Genomic DNA, 22807 nt, shown 5'->3' on the forward strand with positions numbered 1-22807 from the left:
ATCCACCGCATGATATCTCCTGAAAAATCAAAATATTAATGTTATATTATTACAATGCTTCTTAAATTTCAAATTTTGACAAATTTGAAATCCAATATATTTTGCACAATTATTATTTATCAAAAAATTCTAAGTTAGTAACTTTCTTTTCAAATGGCAAATAACATATACATTGACTTACCTGTAAGTTTTTGTTCCCAATCATCATTTCCTCTTATAGAACATCATTATTGTTCTCATAATTACTACCAGTGTCATAGATATTGTAGTGGCTACAACTGAATTAATAGAAAATGATAAATAACTGTGTATAACAATGACACATAACTTTTACTTACATATCAGTCGATAAGGGATTACTGTGATATCCTGTTGATGTTTCTTAAGGCACTTGATTAGGTGCGATACGGTATCATTCCTTACGGTATACTGTAGATAAGTATTTTAGAAAATAACAAGAATAAATCTAAATTATTCAGAGGTTCCAGTTTCGGCTTAGACATAAATACAGGACCATTTGCAAAGAAGAAAGGGTGCGTTTCTACAGCCTCGTTATAGTAACCATGAATACCGATCTCTGAATTACTGGTTACTAAACATAAATATCCTATAAAATTTAATATATTTCTTTAATTTTTAATACATACATGAGTTAGTAGTTCTAAATTATGAATCATCTTACCTGTGATATTACACTTTTCCTTATAATATCATCACTCAAGTGAACAACATTAAGATCATGTAAACCATGTCATCCTATCTTACTGTGAAGATACTTAGTTATGTTATCTAACATTATAAAAATATCATCAAATTCAAGTCCTTTTATTCACATCACATGGCCACGACGATCTGGTTCTTCGTTATATAATGTTCTAAAATTTGTCGTACATATAGGATGTACAAACCGTGATATCAAGGTATCAGTTCTTCCTTCCCAAGGGACAGTTTCATTAAAATTATGATAGAATTAAAAATTAATTATTAATATTCTAACAATCATATATGTTAAATACATTATAGTCAACGATATATACCTGAGCGAATGTAGGGGTGATTCCTTGATAATTATAAATGTCATCAGCCCACATCATTGTGCCACTTCTTTGTACTCCAGCCTCTGGATTAGCAGCCTAAACAAACATACAAAATTTTATAGAAGCTGCACAAAATATAGTATATATGCGCAATATTGAAGCGTTCAAGGGGATATAAAGGTAATGTACATCACATACACGTGTACTCTCATGCAACAAAATACAATTAGATTTAATAGTATAAGCTCTTTTATTCATCATAATAGATTGGAAATTTAAGTGTCTTACGAGGTTGAGTAAAAAGTTACCCGCTCTGTCGGTGTAGAATTTATTTTAAGCAATTGTCAAAAAAGACATACATCATTTTTTGACATAATCACTCAATTTCTGTATACACTTTGTCCATTTGCTGAAGGACCTTCGTATTTTCTCATTAAAAAATGTTTTGGGCTGAGCTGCGAACCACGAATGCATCGTCGTCTTCACCTTTTCATCAGCTTTTTCGGCATCCATCTCGCACAAACTTTTTAAAACCCAAATCTGTCGTGCACTATTGCATAAGCAGAGCCGTGGCTGATTTGCAAATGATTTGCCACATTATCCAGTGTCACTCGTCTATTCCATAGAGCATAAGTTCATGAGCACGTTCAATGTTGTCATCGTGGATGTGGACGGGCGTCCAGCTGTTTTTTCATAACACTTGTGCGATCTTCTTTGAACTTTTGTGCCCATTCAAACACACTTCGTGACAAAACACTTTCTCCATAATGTGCATTAAATCTTTGATAAATATAGGCATCAAACATAACCTCCGACCACAAGAAACGAATCACAGCATCCTGCACTGTTTTCCTGCAAATCGCCATTGCAAAGCGCCATTACTCGCGCAACGGTCACAAACGAATTGACGTAACACAATGAAACCTACGCAGCAGCACTGAACAGATATTGACGTCATACGAAGAGTGCAGATGGATCAGTACGGTCGACAGAAGTTTTAACTATCTGGAGTGCGGATAAATTTTTACCGAGAGTCGTATAGGAATCTATAATCTGTAAGTACACCTTTGGCTGAATGGAAATTTCTCTTACATATAGTCAAAAATGCAGAAACAGTGTATTGAATTGGAAAGTGATAAAAAATAAGCGAAGTTTCGAGGTTGCATGTGATTGCATGAGTACACAGGACGTTTTTAGCGAATAAAAAATAATTTTGAAAGACACGAGACTTATCTTGTATTTTATGCACTCTCTGTGTCCGAATCTCCAGAAGCTCTCTATCTTATGAAGTGTTTTAGATTAGCCGGAAAATTTTGTATGTACATGCAAGAAGTATACGATCTAAGTGGAATATTCCATTATTCTCTTGATACAACAGAAACGAAATTTACAGAACTTCTCAGAAAGTTGGTTTATTATTACCAGATTAATAGAATTAATATACGTTTATCATCTTTACATACCTAAGTCGTGGAGGTTTATCGTGCGTAAAAAATTAGTGTCGTTTCAAAGTTACATTTCGTACATTTTAAGCCTATAATTTGTAACGTACAAAACAATGTAAATTTGAGCTGTTTCTTATCTCCACAATAAGAAAATCCAACTTTACGTTTTTACACAATGATATTTATGGAACAGTAATATCATATTATTGCATCGCTTGGAGAATGAAGTCAAGGTACGATGTGACCCTAGTGTAAACGCTGGGATAGCCAGCTGTGCCGCACTTATAAGCGTAAGACACAATACCTATTAAATACGAGGTTAATTCATGTTGTATCAGCAGTGGTCCGCCGCGGTCAGCCTGAAAGGATCGTTAAATTTTTAATCAAAGATATTGAAATATATCGATCGAATTGTATTGAAATTATACTTATATACAGTAATAATCTTCTATTGATTTGTGTATAGAAATACTCCAATTTATAATGTACATGTTATATGTATTTTGAGCAAAACTAAGATTAGAAGGAAATTAGATTAAATACCATAATGAGGTGTGAGAAGTGGGCAAAACTATTAAATTGTGTTTATCTATTATTTCTAATGTTTAAGACGTCGATTTGATGTTAATTCGAATTGACGTGTCTTCAGATACCGTATAGTTTGTAGTAACTCTGTAACTTAATTACCGTACAAGAATCCTCTCCACCCTGAGCATGTTCGGCGCATATTATACCATCAGTGATATCAGGTGCATTAGGAAATTTGGAATAAGCTATTTTGCATTCGGCGTTCTTAATCACTGGCATTTGTACTTCCATTAATGCATTACGTCGTGGTCGTCCTACGAAGAAAATAAGAAAGATATTTAAGACTGGAACTGTTTAATTTTATTATAAAATTGATATCACTTACTATATCTTAACGCTCTTCATCCAGCAACAAAGGGGTTATAGCCGACGAAGTTGCTCTTTCGTAGGGGCTCTTTCGTACAAATGGGATATACGTACCCTGAAAAATAAAAAAATAAATGAAAATGCAGGAAACGAATGACCAAAAGTATGAGAAAGAATTGTACACGCTTTATGACACAATATATGTGTACAGTAAGAAATTTCAGGATATGATACTTCAGTAATACTCAATAGCATATATATATATTTGAGGACTTACTTGAAAATGGCACCTCCTCCACCAATCTAAGAATGGCAATATTATGATTGTGTATGTTTTCTATTCCATCCATATGTGCACAATGTGCTGCGGTCAAAACATGCCTAGCCGATATCAGGGAACCTCCGCACTTCCATAGTGGTTTGTCTGGGTTTCTGGGATTACGAAAACCTAATGCAGCGATCCATGACCAAGCGCCTAAAATGCAATAGTCATAGTTGTTAATATACATAATTTTTTCTCACATAACGAGTAACAACGATTATTACCTATTCGATATTCGATCATACTGCAGACGATAAGTACATACGTACAAGTACTCTGAAATAGAGATTTGATAAAGACAGAAATTAAATTTTTATTCCAGTGGAATACAAATTATTAAATAATTCTATATAATTTCTATTTGAACTATACTGAACTATAAAGTTCAAACGTGTAATTTCTGCCCTAACAGTTTTTGATCTCTATCCATATTATTACTCCTATATCAATTTTTTATTTCAAGCAAAAAGATACTCTTCCTAACATGAAGTAAAAGAAAGAAATAATTCAAGTTAATAAGTAAAGTTACTACCGATAAAATTATTATTTAGTCTAATTGAAATGTACATTGATGTGCTGTTTAATGCCTTTAAAGTTCATTCTTTGCAGTAAATGGCTTATTATTAATCGGAAAGAAAGACATAAAACGTACCAAGTTCAGCTGGTTTACCATCGACCAGCCTGGTATGAGATACGTTGCTAAAACCACAGTATGGTGGTCGCCAAGCCTTATACTTATACACAGTTTTTATTAAAATTTCTCTCTTCTCTTTGTTTGGATCGTCCGGACAGCAAACGATCGTAACATTGCCCTGGTATCTGCACACTGATCGTCTATAAAAATCGGTGGCTGTACGGTACTGTATCTGCCATATTTCTTGCAGAGGTTTACATTTTCTGTAGTCAAGGCACCTGCCTTCTTGATTGTCCGGTGTGGTACATTCTGGATTAAACAATTTTAAAACATTTATACAGTTCAAAGATGCGTAAGAAAGCGACACCGATTACTCAACTTTCGAAGTAAAAAGCCGATCAAGTCCACCGGATTGCCCTACAGACACGTATTAATCCGTAAGAGTTAGTCATCATGTTGATAATAATTATCTAAAGAAACTCACGTGAAAATATAAAATTTTAAGTGATTAGATATTGTGTTAGCCATACTTAAGAAAGAAAATGAAAATGAATGAAATGAAAGAAAAGGACTACCTTCAACCTCATTTTTTAAATAAACACTTTGTCAGTTTTGCGGTAAATAAATTCTTAGGAATTCAGGACAGTTTTTAGTGAATCATTTTGTTTCGACCGTTCACGGAGAGACGCGATCGCGGGATAGCACGTCAACGAGAGTTGTAAGTTCCCGTTACGATTAAATAATCGACGCCACGAATTGATCGATCCCCTTATTTCGATTATGATAATAAGGGTAGTTCAATGAAATTCCACAGAATTAACACAAATAAATTAATGTTTATTTCAACAACTTATTAACTAGAAAGATATAAATGGAACAAAAAAATGTAACTGCGTTTTGGTTGATAAGTAATGCGCGACATACCACATGTGTTGACGGTTCGACTTCTCGAAAAGTTCTGAACGCCTTTCGATTTTTTTCGTTTTTTCTGGAAGGCGACCCCCACTACGTTCGGATCACGCCACATTCTTTTACGCGAGGTAAAATACGGGCCACGAGTCGACGTTTCTGGAAGTCGCCCTACTTAATGAACCATGCGCTTGCCACTACAATGTTTGTTTGTCGGGCAGACGCGACGATCCGTCTGCGACATTATAGTGCCGCGATCGATAGTTAAGAATATGACCTATGGTAAGCCGCATGGCGTAACATTCTCCCCCCGTTGAGAGGGTACCGATCAAACTAGCGAGGTGTGGTTGAAGTTCCCATCTTATTTCGTCTCGGTGGCTAGTTGTTCGGGTTTCTCGAGATCGGGTTGAATTGGCAGTGGGACAAGCCTTTTGACGCCCCGATCCAAAATGCTCTTTGCCGTCTGAACTGTAGCTGTCCGGATGACACCATCGGCGCCTGGATGAACCTTGATAACTCGGCCCAGAGGCCAATGCATGGAGGGAACGTTGTCCTCTCTGAGGATGACGATTGTGCCCTTTTGGATGCTGTGTCCACCCTTGCTCCATTTATTGCGGTTGGTTAGCTCGTTCAAATACTCCTTATGCCAGCGGTTCCAAAAATGTTGTTTAAGCTGTTGGATATGCTGCCATTTGGAGAGTCGGTTCGATGGAATGTCTCTGAAATCTCGATCACGTAAGCACATTAATGAATCGCCAATGAGGAAATGTCCGGGAGTGAGGGCTAGGAGATCATTTGGATCGGTGGAGATAGGAGTTAGCGGGCGGGAATTGAGGACTGCTTCTATTTCTATGATAAGAGTATTACGGTGTTAAGCTCATATGTTTCTGTTTCTCCACTCGCGCTGCGCCATAATATCCTTTGATATTTCCGATCCTCTGGTCGTACGAGGAATTGCCGATACATTTTCTCGATGTCGCCAGTAAGTACATACTGATGAGCGCGGAATCTAATTAATATACAAAATAAATTGTGAATTGATTCGAGAATATAGGATTTCCCCATTTTCATGATTATCCTGATTTTTGTATAAATATATTTTTTAAGATACTAATAATTAGGTACTTATAAATTAGTATTATCAATTATTTTGCATTTATAATTCCGCCTCTAGTATAAGTGTTAATTGAAAACTAACTTTATGTTTCAAAAAGTACTAGCAAAGTCGTTGAGTAACAAGCCACTGATGCTAACACAAATAGCATTGTCGTAATTAAATATTTCTAAATATTCATTTTTCATTTTGAACCTGTAGAAACAATTTATTATATATACTATTAGCTAAGTAATTGCATACTTAATTAAGTCGAAATATAAAACTTAGTTATTTTAATAATTTAGAAAATAAAAAACTGACAAACATTTCAATTTAATTTATGGTTGGAACAAAAGACAGTTATTTTTCATTAATTGAAATATTGCAATGCAGAGTACTTTCCAAAATACGCCGAGAGTATTCCTGATGGTGAAACGAGCGTTGCTTCATCGAACGCAGCTAAAGAAAACATCTATGTAGTTGGTGGTACGATGCCTGAAATAGAGGGCGATAAATTGTACAATACCTGTACTATTTGGGGTCCCGATGGAACTTTGATAGCAAGACATCGAAAGGTAAGTAATATATTCCTTTATGGCTTTGAATTTGAAAAAATTGGGGTGAAGAAAGTGACTCTATCTAGGAATAATTTAGGAATATACATATGTACATACGTATACTATAACCAATTCTATAATTTGCGGTTTATAAAATACGTTATGATACGGGAAACGCCCATTTTTGTTGTAATGTGTAATATAAATTTTTCACATACTTAAAATATTATTATACTTATTTTTTCTCCTTTTTAAACATTATTAAATGATAAGATTTTTTAATAAAAGAAAGTGATAAAAACGCTGTCAGTTATTAAATAAAAAATAATTAAAGTTTAGGAGTTGGTAACTTTGATATTAAATTACAAAAGTTGCAGCAATAGAATTAGCGACCACATTTTTATGTTATTAGGTACATCTATTCGACATCGACATTCCTAATAAGATTACTTTTCGAGAGAGTGATTCACTCAGTCCTGGTAACTCCCTAACGACGTTCGATGTGAAGGGCTGCAAAATAGGTATTGGCATTTGCTATGATATTAGATTCGAGGAAATGGCACGCATTTATCGGAACAAAGGTACAGTAACTTAATCGATCAATACTTAACTAGCAAAAAATTAAATATCTTTCTTAAATATATTCTATATAAAATTAATATAATCTGTAACTCTGTATAAAAAGAAGCTTAATTTAAAAAACCAGTATATTTGCTGAAAATGAAACAAATAAAAGAATTAAAAGCACAATAAGAAGACTGTCCTCGCATATTCAGAAATGATGGAATGTGAACCGTGCAACTACGAAGTTAATTGGTATTCGGTGGCTTCATATTTCCTGCTTCTCTGGGTTAGGTTGCCAAATGCTGATATATCCAGCGGCATTCAATATGACCACTGGACCACTGCACTGGTCATTACTTCAGCGTTTCAGAGCGAATGATAATCAATTATACGTTGCCTGCATATCACCGGCTCGTGTTCCTTAAGCAAGTTACGTCGCATGGGGACATACACAGTTGACCCATCCCTGGGGAAAGATTCTTTACGATTTGGAAACTCAAGAGAATATGGCAGTCACCGATATATAAAAAAAAAAAAAAAAAAAACTGGCGAACCGTGTGTTACCACAACGAAACCCGCGATGCTATTTGTCTCTTTAAATTGTGCCGCAACTCGTTTTTGAGATCTTTGCCAGGGGCGCGTTAAAATATGCTGAAAATATATTTCTGGCTTTTCTGGGGTTTAACTGAAATATGACAAATAACGTTGTAAAACATATGTACTTATGACTTACAGAGTAATTGAGTGTACAAAATATATAGTATACAAAATAGCCAGCGATTTAGGGCTTTAAAAGATCAAAAGGAAAGAAAAGAAAAGAAAAGAAGAAAGATAATATGTTGTGGCAGTCTAAGTCGATCTAAGAAAATAGATAAAGGGAGGGAGGGGCAAAGCTAGTTAATCTGGAAAGAATCCAAGCGTCAATTTCAAGCATTTACAGAGAATCAAGCGGGCTGGTTAAAGTCGTGAGTTGAGCAATTATCCCGCGTTAGGTTCAATCAGGTTAGTCCCACGCGAAATTGATCCAACCATGCGAAAACGAGTGTATTCTGATTTCTGTCGCAGATACTTCTGGCTAGTGCAGTATCTACACGGTGGTTGTTGAAATAGCCGCTTCTCATCTATTTTCCGCAGCGCGGACATCATCCTTTGATCCCTTACGACTAACGAAGTTTTCGAAGATGTACGGCAGTTTGAGATTCTACTTGAAAATGATCATGATTGCGGTCTGTGTGCCGTCTGCTCTTCTTTTTGTCCTTCCGTTAAAGACTGGTAAGTTGATACTGATTAATTATGCGACCGAAACCCTATATAATGGCTACAAAAATGCCGCTAATATAATATTCCTTCTTTCTTGTATCTGTCTGCCTCTCAGGTCGTTTTACTAATTACAATAAGTAATTTCGACTTCTTTGCGCTCTCTTTTAACGCATTCGAGATCGAAAGAAATTCATATCAGTCAGTAGGCAAGGGTATAATATACATATTTTATATATAACTTATGTAGTAATGTATATATCATGTTTATATATCATTATATATATCATGTATATATCATGTATATTTCATATTTTTTCAATATAGAATTATTATATATATATATAACTGTACATAATACATTATAGAATAACATAGTATATAATTTTATATTTTAAAAATATGAGGCATACTATTTAAGATTGTCATCGATTTAAAATCAAAGTATGAAAAGGATACCCTGGAGAGCGTAAAACACAGAATCATTCTAACTAAACATTCAGATCGTACCAACACCTAGGTATCGTCTTACAATTAAATCTCGGTCTCGAATGGATTAAAATGAAATACATACTTGCAGCTTCAACATCTTCAATATCGAGGAGATTCAAACTTTACAAATAAATGTAAATTGCGATGTAAAACAAAGCGATGTAAAAAGGGAAAAAGGAGGAAAGAAGGAACGGGGAAGCAAAGAGAAGAAACGAATTTTTCATTTTCTCGAAACTGGATCAAGTTTCAATGCGTTAAAAGAGAGCGCAAAGAAGTCGAAATTACTTATTGTAATTAGTAAAACGACCTGAGAGGCAGACAGATACAAGAAAGAAGGAATATTATATTAGCGGCATTTTTGTAGCCATTATATATGGTTTCGATCGCATAATTAATCAGTATCAACTTACCAGTCTTTAACGGAAGGACAAAAAGAAGAGCAGACGGCACACAGACCGCAATCATGATCATTTTCAAGTAGAATCTCAAACTGCCGTACATCTTCGAAAACTTCGTTAGTCGTAAGGGATCAAAGGATGATGTCCGCGCTGCGGAAAATAGATGAGAAGCGGCTATTTCAACAACCACCGTGTAGATACTGCACTAGCCAGAAGTATCTGCGACAGAAATCAGAATACACTCGTTTTCGCATGGTTGGATCAATTTCGCGTGGGACTAACCTGATTGAACCTAACGCGGGATAATTGCTCAACTCACGACTTTAACCAGCCCGCTTGATTCTCTGTAAATGCTTGAAATTGACGCTTGGATTCTTTCCAGATTAACTAGCTTTGCCCCTCCCTCCCTTTATCTATTTTCTTAGATCGACTTAGACTGCCACAACATATTATCTTTCTTCTTTTCTTTTCTTTTCTTTTCTTTTGATCTTTTAAAGCCCTAAATCGCTGGCTATTTTGTATACTATATATTTTGTACACTCAATTACTCTGTAAGTCATAAGTACATATGTTTTACAACGTTATTTGTCATATTTCAGTTAAACCCCAGAAAAGCCAGAAATATATTTTCAGCATGTTTTAACGCGCCCCTGGCAAAGATCTCAAAAACGAGTTGCGGCACAATTTAAAGCGAAAAATAGCATCGCGTGTCTCGTTGTGGTAACACACGGTTCGCCAGCTTTTTAAAAGCGCTCTCCGTCTGCTTTTTCCTCTCTTCCCTGTCTCTTCCTTTTTCCTTAACAAGCGAAACCATTTTCGCGAGGACGAGAGTACGGAAATGACGTACTGGCAATTTTGTTTTGTGATAATACAAGCAGCTCGGTTTCAGTGAATTAAACTTGGCCCCAAGCTTCTACTTATCTACCTTCCTTTCCTTTATTTTCCCTTCTATATCGGTTTTGCGGTTTTCCACATTTCCATCACAATAAACCATGTTTTTTCTCGATTTTACATGTTAGCCAATGATTCACGGCAAAAGCGTCGACTGTAAAAATATTTGTAGTTGCAATAGCAACAAGTATGTTTTCTCAAATAGAAAATATTGGGAGCGTACACGCTGGCAAAACAATTCATGAATAGCTCGTCCTCTGCTTGTTATTTGTTTCGATACTGTTAGCAAACAAATTCATGAAACATACTGGTATAGCGTAAAATGAACATAAAAGTTTTGCGTACACTTGAGAGCTGAACTTTGGTTGTTATACGTATATTATACATATACGCACACAGTTATGTATATGTATATATATATAGAAAATTCCTTAGAACTTTGAGCTTAATGACATATTAAAATCATTAACATTAAGGAGGTGAACTTTACTTACCAATTACCAAAGTTTCTTCCGCCAAATAATACATAAAAATTGAAAAAGATAATGTAACTAGTTTTAACTTTTTTTTGTGTTATAATTTGAATCACTCGATTTATCCGACTGAGGATGGTCGATCGCAATCTCAATTTATACGTATTCTCATCGCATGAAATAGATCACATGAGGGATTTTCAAAAGTCGATGGAATATTAATCGCGATTAATTATTTGTAGGTGTAAAGCAGTCGCCTAATGAATTATTGAGTACCAGGAATGTTAGCGGTAAACAGGATTGCGGCTATGAATGATTCTCTAATGTGTATATTAGAGATGAATTTGATAATTTATCCTCATAATATGCAATCCGCTTTTAAGTGGAAATCATAATTAACAATTTCTGTTTGATTAAATATGAAGGGCAGATAAATCGATACGCTTAAATCAATATTAGAATTTCTTAACATTTTTATCAAATATTTTAGCACTGTAAAAGCGTCGTAGTAGAGAAATATTAGGTTGTTCCAAAAGTTTCTTTCGTTTTATAAGAAAGTAATAGATGTACAACATTTTTCGTTTTATATTATTTTATTGAATTACGTGTGGTCCACCTTTTTCCAATTTAATGTAAAATAATATAGAATAACATAAAACAAAATATGTTGCGCATCTGTCATTTCTTTATAAAACGAAAGAAACTTGGGACAACCTAATAGAAATTTACTTTTATTATCCATTATAAAAATGGATTGTTAATCCTCTAGGAGATACGAACAATATAATTGCAATTAATAAGGAATAAGTTAGCATAACTTAAACCAGCTTTTGCAGAAGGCTATTAGCTAAAGATGTTTATTAAACAATGACAACATGAATTTTCTTAAGTACCCCATTTGGTACTTAATCTACTTCGTAAGTACTGTGTGTCCTAGCCTTCAAAGGATGCAATTTTAACCAGAATGTTTCACATTACTTACCCGTATTATTTCCTTGTAATATAATTTATATTTACATTATCTACGTTACGTTATATTCTACGCGTTAATGTAATGTGATTTTTATTTCTAATCGAAGTTATTCAAAATTTGTAGTATCTCAATAAAAAATTAACAGCCTGCAAAAACTTCACAGAAGCATTAGTATCTTCGAAACTATTGAATTCAAATGGCTAATATTCCTTAACAATATGCACTCGACGACGTTTATCGAGAGAAGTATGTGGCGTAATAGTTAAACTTTCAATTCATATACATATATCGTTTATGAAAAAGTAGTCATTCTGCTTTTGTGATCTGTGACACACTATAAATTCTCATAAGCTAACTAACGCCTAATCTTCTGTAACGTATTAATATAATATAGGTATGTATATCTCGACTTTGAGCAACCAATTGGTGCTAAATAAGCTTTAGTACATACTTCTTACACGTAACAAAAGACCAGTTAACATCTCTGCTCTTAAAAGAAAAACGAAAGAAGCTCTGAAAAGCTGCAGAGTTCAGGTCGAATAACACCAGCTCAGATAAATGACCCTCTAACTTTCCTTTGTCCTCATCGACGTCAGTGATTTTAAAGCTAGTTATAAAGTGCACTTCTCAGCCAGCGTCCACGGCAGTCAATATTATTTAACGGGTCTTAACGCGATGTAAAAAGGGAAAAAGGAGGAAAGAAGGAACAGGGAAGCAAAGAGAAGAAACGAATTTTTCATTTTCTCGAAACTGGATCAAGTTTCAGGCTGCTCGCCAAAGAGTCTGTAGCTAACGAGACAAGATTAGACAAACCACGCTTTAAAATTCCCACAGAACTATAATAATCCTCGAAATCAATACGATTCGTCGATCCATCGCCTGATTAAAAAATGAGATAGGATGAAGCTCACTAGTCGGCCTTTGAACTTTCAATAGCGCTTACGGCTCGTATACTCTAGTTTGAATGCTACAATGTAAGCCAAGTCAGCTGTAACTAGCGTTCGCATGATTGTCGCTATCTATTATTCACGCGTTACACGTTCACCAGACAAACGCGTCTACCGGTTGACATTGTTTTCTGTCCTGAGTTTCAAAGCAATTATGTTGCTTCGTGTAATCAAATCTCGCCAAACTAACGATAAGTTCTTGTTTGATCTTACACAGTTATTAAAACTATACAAGTTAAACCAATCTAGCCTAAACAAGTAATGTCGTTATATATTCTTTTTTAAATCTATATATTGTTTAATAAATCGTGGTTAGGATATAGTAGCTGACAAAAATATTCGGACAAATATATTTGTAGAAACATTTTAAGAGTGTATTATGCATAGTGGCACTATTTAATACTGTACTGTGACTATCATGGTCGTGTTGGTATTATTCGAAACTAATCTGAAAATCTGTATGGAATTTGTAAGATATTTAGTCCGAGTACTGTGCATTACTGATATGTACACAACCGAGACGAGATAACGAAGGTACTGCTCTCCATCGTTCATCGCTACGCGTTGCTAATAGCAACGTATAATGCATATATGTAGTATCGTGGACGAAAGGCCTGGGAAATATCGGACGAACTATGAACAGTGTCGCGAGAGCCGAGGCGCCGTCGGGCCCATCAATGTGTCATCGGTCTTTTCAAGTGCATAGTTTCGTGGAAAAGATCTACGTGACCCTGGCCACGAGCGTCTGCAGAACACGTGTGCGGTGGGCCTAGGAAAAGGGCAATAGAATGCGACAACAGTTAGTCGAGGAACAGAGCGCGAGTCGAGAAACAGTGTGCGAGTCGAAAAGCAGAGAGTGCGAGTCGAGGAGCCGAGTGCGAGTCGAGCGGAGACGGAGGTTGCGAGTGGCGTTGCCGAGAGAGTGTGGATTGCGTTGTTTTCTGTACGTTTGGTGTGAATAGTTCCAGTTAATCAACAATCGTCTTTTCTGTCTGATTAACATCTCTATTGTCCACTCTTTGTAAACATATTACATCACGATATTACATATATATCTCGCAAAGACCATAAAAGTACCCAATGGAACCACGTTTAATATTTGATAATAATGTCCCATTACAGTTTCGTCATTTTCAATTAATTAAACACGACCCTCTCTTTAAAAATTAGAAGATAAAATACGTAATACAAATCTACTCGAAATCTTTTAAACCTTACGGACGACCTTACGGACCTTACTTATGGTCTTTAAAAGCAGCAGGGATTAGCAGAATATTAACTGCGAATTTTTCTTGGACCGCAGCATGCAATATGAAATATGGTTATTAAAATGTACACTGAAAATTTCATATCCATAAGATACTCGTGCTTGTAGGACCTTGAAAATGAATTCTTAACCCAAATAGTCGACCGAGATACTCGAGAAATTTTGTGAAGCTGACGTCAATACCAATATGTACCGTCGTTGTGCTATTATTTCGTAATAAGCCGTATTGATTGCACTTCCATTTCACGGAATTAATTTTTCCACACAAAAAGTGATAACGATAATCGAAAAAAGAAAAATATACTACCACTTTTTGTATCAGCATACACAAGCGCACTCGATTTTACACGAGTATACAATTTGCAAATTCGACGGAACGATCGGATTTAATTATTTTTTCGATATTTCAGGCATCAAGTTTTATTTACACATCGAACGTTGAAATACGGCGAAATACAAAATGTACAAACCACTCTGGACATTAATTAACTTTAAACGTTATTGATTAATTAAAGAAACCAACCATTGTGTTGATTTTTACATTTTGAAAAATTGTTATCCACTTTTGCTTTGTTTAAAAATTGAAAAAAAAATACTTTTATTGTAAGTCACGAGTATCTCTTTTATTTATTTAAACTTTAGATCAAATATTACAATTTATAAATATATCATTTATTTAGATATACTTGTAATATCTGTTTTATAAGTTTGTACAACCATTTATCTATTTATCTATTTTATTTGCACATAATCTTTTTAGACTGATTTTGTAAAGAATAAAAAATTGTGATTCTATTTAAAAACGATCGTGTCAGACTCAAGTGATAAGCGATATATATTTCAGCGATATATATATATATTCAGATTTCACCATCACATAAACGGTGCTATTGGAAACGTTTCACAATAGACGTCTTATAAGCGCCTGCGATGTCCGTCATATGTAAAGCTATACCACTGAATCACGGCCGCCATTTAGTGATTAAGGTCGATCACTTAGAGTTGTTAATCCGACATAATGGCGAGCAATACATCGAAGACATTATTGGAAACACAGTTACAGTTTAATTTCATTGAGCTTATTTGCAAATAAATGTGTACAATATATTTTAGAGGTTTTAAATATTATTGCTGACTAAACTTCGCGTCTGCGCATCATCTTTCTTTAACTTTTTTTGCATTTTCTTATCGACGCATGAAGACGAAATGCGTAAATTTTATTATTTATTTAAACATTACTATATTGTGCTCAAAGTAGCGGAATATCGTTCTATTATCAATATATGAAGAACTAAAAGAATTAAAAAAGAATTAAAAGAATATGTAGTTCAATCAATACTTCGTGTATTTTTCTATCTCCACAAGACAATATCCGGACCAGTTACGCTTACAGTATCAACAAAGATTTGTCCAGCCATACGGAATAAGTCGTACTCAGTAGTTTAAAAGTATTAACCGCACGAACTCCAGAAACACTTTTGAAGTAACTTTCGAACCAATAAATCCCCGAACTAAGAACTGTCATATTTCGTCTCTATTTATCGAATATTGTTAGAAAATGCAAAAAAAGAAGTTAAATAGAAAAAGTACTTGGAAACTTAAAAGAAAAAATCTCGAAAAATCTCTTAATACTTTTTACTGTCGTCTTGAGACGCACCATATGTTAAGCTTCTTCGTAGTTACAACTTTTACCGCAGATGTAACGAACTGACAAATGCTTCGAATGGCGCGCGCGCGTCAACGCCTACACTTAAATTTTAAATAAATGTTTTTAAATAAATGTTTAAAATAATACATTAAATGTATTAACTTTCTTGCGCAATTTCATTTAATTTCTTACGATATGGAGGGTTTAATTACGTTTAAGATATCTATTTGAATCTTTTAAATTCGAAGTTTTTTAAAAAATTACCTTAAACTTTATAAAATTAAATCGTTTTTCCACTTTGTTGTATCATAAAACAGTTACTTAAATTCAAACCTTACCGTCGTCTTAAAATATTCTATATTTTCCTCGTCTTAAAAAATCTCCCTACAGAAAGAATAAAGAAGAATAAATTCCCATACGTTAAATTTCGCGTGATTGATGGAATACATAACGATAACGAGAACTAACTAGCGACAACAAGCAACCATTAGCAAGGACAACTGGCGACTATAACTGTCGTCTCTATGATGTATGGTGACTAAGGAGAACAGCCAGCAACTACGGATTACATGTAACAACCAACTGCCCCACTTCTAAAAGGCAACTAACTTGCAAACCCTTTGATGGTTTCTGTAGCGTGATATACCCCTTGAACGTGGTTAAAGAATGTGGTCGCCGCTGGACGGCGGTTTGACAGCAGAGCGATCTCGCCAATTCAAAGCTTGACATTACAAACTACCGAGAATCATTAGGCTCGTTATCGAGCATCTAGCTTTCAGAAGGTGCTTTATCATATGATATGACTTCACGATATTTTTATAGCAAGAAGAATGGCCAACCTCTAACAAAACAAATTTTTACTAAGTGCTGCATGTGAGCTGCAGGCCGGCGTACTAGGGAAATTTGACGAATGAATAAACTAAAATATATACGAATATATTCGTTATATCATAAAATGCCCGCATTATGTTCTCTAACACCATAGAGGAAACTAAATTTATATATTAAAAAATTGGAATACCTGTTATAAGAGAGTTAATTAAATTCTAACCTATCGATGACTCCATAAAAACCTTTATTTCCTAAAAATGTATATCTTCCAAATTCTCCTTAGAAAGTATCATAGAGAAAATATGAAACCTGAAAAGTACATCACGCTGATGCCTCGATCAACCCTCGTGCTTCGCAGTCCATGTGTCCGAGCGATGAATTCCCTCCAAACAAGGAAAAAACCAAGGGAGGTCTTCTTCGAGGGACGTGAGAGGGTAAGGGAAGCAACGGGAACGATGATCACGCGATATACTGGCGGCGTACGTATAGAACGGCTGTTGCGAGAGAGTTCGCAAGAAACAAGAAGAAAAAAAGAATCGTAGGCCGACGCGACTATACGCTGTCGACGGACAAACAGCGACTGAGCCTAACTGAAACGAACTCTGTCGCAGTATGAGCACGGGCTACGTTCGCGGGTCGATCGAACACGTTCTGCGTCTCTCCTCGGCACCGGCATCAAAACCACCCCCGACGAGCGCAACGCACTGGTGCACCTGCAATATTAACCACTGGTCTTTCCTTTTTCGCGCGATATTATATCAGCACCTATGATACCATTTCAAAGACCGCAATCAAAACATTAAATACCGCATTAAAGCCATACAATAATTCGCAATATTCATTCGTAAACGTTACTGTATATGTGCTTAATTAATCGTTATTATGTTTCGAATGATTTACTACCTCGTATTCCATAAGCAGATATATGGTTCATTTTCACCTCAAGTACGATATAATTTGTAACAAATATTTATAATTCACAATGTAAAATATTTATAATTCATTGGAAATATTTTTCTATCACGGTATAGTGGTCAAATTTCACATAAATCACAAACATATGGTAGTCAGAAGCTATACTCACGACATGACAAATCATGAAGATGTCATGAAAAATGGAGTCCGTTCATATATATTCAAACGCAACGAACAAGTTCGAACTTTTCGAGAACAAACGATTTGTTCGATAACATCTGTCGCGAGCTTCTCTTCCTTTAACGATAACAATTGACAACTAAAGCTCGAGAGGCTCGTAAGGATGAACAGCGACGAGTATCTAGAAGCTATGTACTCACCTGGGCAAGGAGACTCCAACACCAAGGACGTTGGAAGTTTCGAGAAGCGAAGATGGAAACTGAAGTAGCACGTCAGGTCAACTCCGGCGAAAACTGCTAAAGAAAGAAAAATCCAACTAATTTGTTTCCAACGATAAAATGAAATTAATTTGCTTCACAAATTATTAACTGGATATTATTCAAAAATTATTCAAAATTCGCTTGATTGATTCATGACCCGGGACATTTGGGTCATACCATTTTGGTAATGGACGAAAATGGCAGAAGGAAGAACGACCGTTTTTTTCATATTTCTCTTTCCCCGGGAAACGATGGAATGCCCGAGCACCTTGTTTCATTTCTTCTCGACATCAATTTCAATCTTTTTAAACGAAATATAATCTGAACGATGAAAAGTTCATTCAAATAATGCTCCGCGCCAGACACTTACGAAAATTAAGAAGAAACACGGAAAATTCGCGAATAAAACGGATTTCTTTGTCCCAGTGAGATAATAAACCTCGTTCACGTATTGGTTTTTAAAATCAATATATCCACCAATGTGCACTCGTTTAACAAAGGTGATGGAACGTGCCAAAAATCTCTCAAGAGGGTCTTGGCAACGGAAGAGTCGAAAACGTCACAATTATGAATGAAAAATTCGAATAGTTGCTGATTTTACAGTCGAAACCGATAAAGAACTCCAGATATTCCCCCAATTAATTTACAATAAATTCGCGAAAATGATCGATTGCTGACGTCATTGTATTCTAGAAAGATTGTAAAACGATAAGAATTTATTGAAAAAACTTATATTCGATGATAACACTTCTAATAAGAGTACTAAGAGGAGCGATTCTGTACTCACCTTCCTGCCTCGAAGTACCGAACGCAATTAACCGTCCGCCCTGGATGGAACCGTTCGGAACTTTTGTAAGTCACTACACGGCCGCTGCTTATGGTGGAAATGTAATAGATATAAGTACAGAGCGCGTGAGCGAACTAAAAACGCGATAGAGAAGTAGAAAGAGGATGTTCCGTCCTTGTCTAATGACGCGCACTTGTACAGGAAATATGTAACAGGGGTATACGAGCAGCGTCAGTGTCCACTAGTGTGCATGCTTGATTAAACAAGGACAGGAAGTATCTATACATGGTGTTCTCTTTCTATTTCCATGTTGCATCCATCTTACTATACAGTACACACACTCAGCTATTCTATCATTATATTTGTGCGTTGCTTATGTGTGAACCAAACATTTCCATGACAACAAATCGTTTGTCTCTTGTTTGATGCTCGGTTTTCAACGGAGTTGAAAGAATTTTTTAAGAGAAACGTAATGGACGGGTTGTTTTTAAAGTAATAAACGGAAATTCTCGTATCCATTGAGAAACGATAGGCGATTTGAAAGTGTCACTATGAACGGTGATTTATCGATGCAAGGTAGTATGAATAAGATATTTTATAATCTGCGAAAAAAGGTAAGGAATATTCTAGATTTTAGATTTTAGATTTTAGAATTTCCACGTCACAGACGAGTGTGTTTTGTTATTTGATTTGTAATATTGCTGCAGTTCTCTTAATAGCTGTTCGTTTCATGCGATACTCGCACATAGTATCTATGACTTTTGCTTCTAACAATTTTTATAATTAGACTGTATCAAATATTTTTAACGTTCGTGTTTCATGAAAAATCATGTGTAACTCGTTGAATTCGCAAATGTAACAAAAAATTACATGAAAAAACTTATATTATTGTAATGAAAAAATAATTATATTAGGAGGAGAGTCGTATTTCGGAACGTCATCGGAACATATTATACCTTGTATGTGATTATTTGGAACACAATGGGTGAGTATATTATAATTGAAATATATTCCTAGTTCCAATTTTTTTGAATAGTGTCAGTGACCAATCGAAATAGAAATCAGTGGACATCGTGGAAAGGGAAGGCGAAGCCAAATTTGAAAATTCGACATCGGTAATTCAGTAGTTAAGAATAACTCAATCGATAATGTAGATTAACTAGTTATAAACAAATATATGAAATATAAATTCAAATTATTCTTATCCATCTAAAAATTGGAAATTAAAGAGCAGAAGACAAGAAATTATCTTCGAGGATTTATATAGTAAATGCATTCTTTTGCCTGTCTTACGTAGAGATAAAACAGTTGTTTGATGGTTATCTTATAGTGTTCAGTCATTGCGAAAAATATTTTTAATCAGTTAAAAACTATAATTAATTAAAAACTACATTTTTTTAGGTATATAGACATTAGCGATGTATTATTCCGGGAAGCTCGTCTATCTCCCGAACATCGGGTCTGCGACAACATCGATTTGGAAATTATCGTTGTAGAGTATGAAAATTATTACAAGATGAAATTTCAAAAATATCCCATATTGTGTAAGAAAATAACTGGAAGGGAAATGACGAGGGAAGTGACAAATGCAAGCAAAACGGAAGAATTTAAATTATTTAACGATATTAAACGGTATTCAACGTATTCAACGTATCGTATTCAATGTATCGTATTACAATATGATCCAGTGTTTGTAGAAGTATTGAGACAAAAGCCAAATCTATTAGTAAACAAGCGAGAAGTGAGCCTGTGAAAGAGACGAATCTACAGCAGAAGATAACTGATGACAATACGAATCATATTAATCTCGCAATGACAGTGACGTCAATATTCCCCAATGAGAGTGATGGACGTTCATCAGAAGAGCTATTTAACGTCCCAATGGAACAATCCATGCAATCGAAGATATTGAAATGCATTGAAAAGCTTTATTCAGATAATCCGGAATTACGAAAGATTGCTGAGGACATCTCATGCGTAAGTTATTTTCGATTAATATACGTATCGTAAACCTTTTAAACGATAAAATTCCCGTCGATAAACCGTCCAACGTATATCGACGATGACATGATTTCAGTAACGCTTCAAATATCAAATTACGTAACACTTACTTAATATAGAGAAGACGCCATTTTATCTTTGTATCGTCACAGGAGATCATAGTAAACAAATTAAATGTACATTGGGATGAAGTTATAGGCCTAGAGGAATGTAAAACCGCTGTTAAGGAGGCCGTTGTGTATCCCCTTAAGTATCATATCTTTTTTGATAGCCCGTTTTCCCCCTGGAAAGGTATTTTGCTGTACGGCCCACCTGGTACAGGTAAGATACTCGTATTCTTTTCATTTCTGTACGTGTTTACAAGAAATATACAAAACAGGGAAAACGGAGTTAGCGAAGGCAGTCGCGACAGAATGCCATTGCACCTTTTTTTAACATAACTGCCAGCTCATTGGTCAGCAAATGGAGAGGCGATTCCGAGAAGTATATACGTGTAAGTTGCTTTGTCTATGTAAGTTTCTTTGTTCCTTTGTCTATGAAGGAGACTAGACTTCTCTAGGTATAAAAAGATTTGATTTTATTTTTCGTCATTTATATATAAATAGAATAGTTGTTTGGAAAACGAAATGATATCATATTCGTGATGAGGCAATGAATTTAAGGAATTTCGAATATAATATTTAATGAATAATACATTTGTTAAACTGAACAGGTTTTATTTGAACTTGCCTATAGTCATTCGCCTACAATTATTTTTATCGACGAGATTGACTGGATCGCCACAAATAAAGGAGACTGTATATTGTCTGAACCTGCAAAGAGATTCAGATCAGAACTTCTTTCTAGATTGGATGGATTAGTGTCTAATGAGAATTCTAATGTAGTTCTTCTGGCTACAACTAATTCCCCTTGGTACGTATATCACGTTATTTCAATGTTTTCTAAGTAGAAAATATCGTAATATTTCTCCAAATTCCAAATATGTTATTGTGTTGTTTGAAGTATTCCTTCATTATTATTAGCATAATAGAACGATAATATTTATTGTAAATATGTTATTAGGGACATTGATGCAGCTTTACTCAGGCGTCTCGAAAAGCAAATATACGTATCATTACCCAATGAAGTTGCTCGACTTGGTATATTCAAATTATACCTTAGCAACCACTTATTAGAAAATACAGATATTGTAAACCACATAGTAAAATGTACTGAAAGATATTCTTGTGCAGATATAAAATTGCTTTGTAAGCAAGCGTGGCTACTAGAAATAAGCCCGATATGGAGGAGACTTGAAAAGAAAGAAACACCTGTTACCACTTTGAAATATGAATTAAAAAGTTATGAAATATTAGCAAAATTGTTTAAAAAAATGTCACCTACAGTTATACAAATAGATAAATATGATACGTGGAACAAATAAATACGCAATCGTAAGGACAGATATTGAAAAATATAAATAAATGGATTATCGTTCGAGAAATCATTCGCATGTGTGTGCATGTGTGTGCGCGCATGTGTGTCATGTGTGTCATGTGTGTGCGTGTGTGTGCGCGCACGCGCTATAGGCTAAGTTTAAAATATTCGGTTGTATTATATCCTTGTATTATATATGTCGGAGATGAAAGGAAAACCGGAGCCTTCCCTTTGCAATTTTGAGGAAGCCTTCTAATGCTTTAGCCTAGATTTTATCATAACTGTAATTAAGCAATTGTCATTTGTAATTGTTTGACATTAGTGAAAGCGAAAGTGGGTTCGAGGTGACAACTGGTCGCCGAACGTAGCCACGGTCACGGGATAAACGTTTTTGCCTGACGAAGGTGTGGATCGGTTGTATTGTTCTCCCTAGAAATCACATAGAATTGTACTTTAGAGATGTCGATATAATGGGACACACGTTGTATTAGGAATCAATCTCCAGACAGAAACTGCCTAGTAACGGCGTTTGAATCTTTCTCGATGTTTCCAAAGAGTATACAACAAACTTTTGACAGAAATTGCCTAGCAACAACGATTGGAACCTTCTCGA

The 22807-nt window shown here is 35.1% G+C and overlaps 1 protein-coding gene and 1 pseudogene across 1 annotated transcript; one reads left to right on the top strand and one right to left on the bottom strand.

Moving 5' to 3' along the window:
* Positions 1-2685: 2685 nt before the first annotated feature.
* On the bottom strand, positions 2686-19698 carry LOC117211852 (annotated as a pseudogene).
* LOC117211851 (katanin p60 ATPase-containing subunit A-like 2) lies at positions 11664-21742 on the top strand. The gene is given in 8 exon segments (XM_033456100.1): positions 11664-11886; positions 19692-19762; positions 20179-20376; positions 20466-20754; positions 20931-21099; positions 21158-21204; positions 21206-21271; positions 21491-21742. Coding segments are annotated over 8 exon segments (1119 nt in total). The 5' UTR covers positions 11664-11844; the 3' UTR covers positions 21728-21742.
* Positions 21743-22807: the final 1065 nt, after the last annotated feature.

This window comes from Bombus bifarius, unplaced genomic scaffold (assembly GCF_011952205.1).
Source record: "Bombus bifarius isolate JDL3187 unplaced genomic scaffold, Bbif_JDL3187 scf7180000008262_frag, whole genome shotgun sequence".
In the NCBI taxonomy this organism is placed as follows: domain Eukaryota; kingdom Metazoa; phylum Arthropoda; class Insecta; order Hymenoptera; family Apidae; genus Bombus; species Bombus bifarius.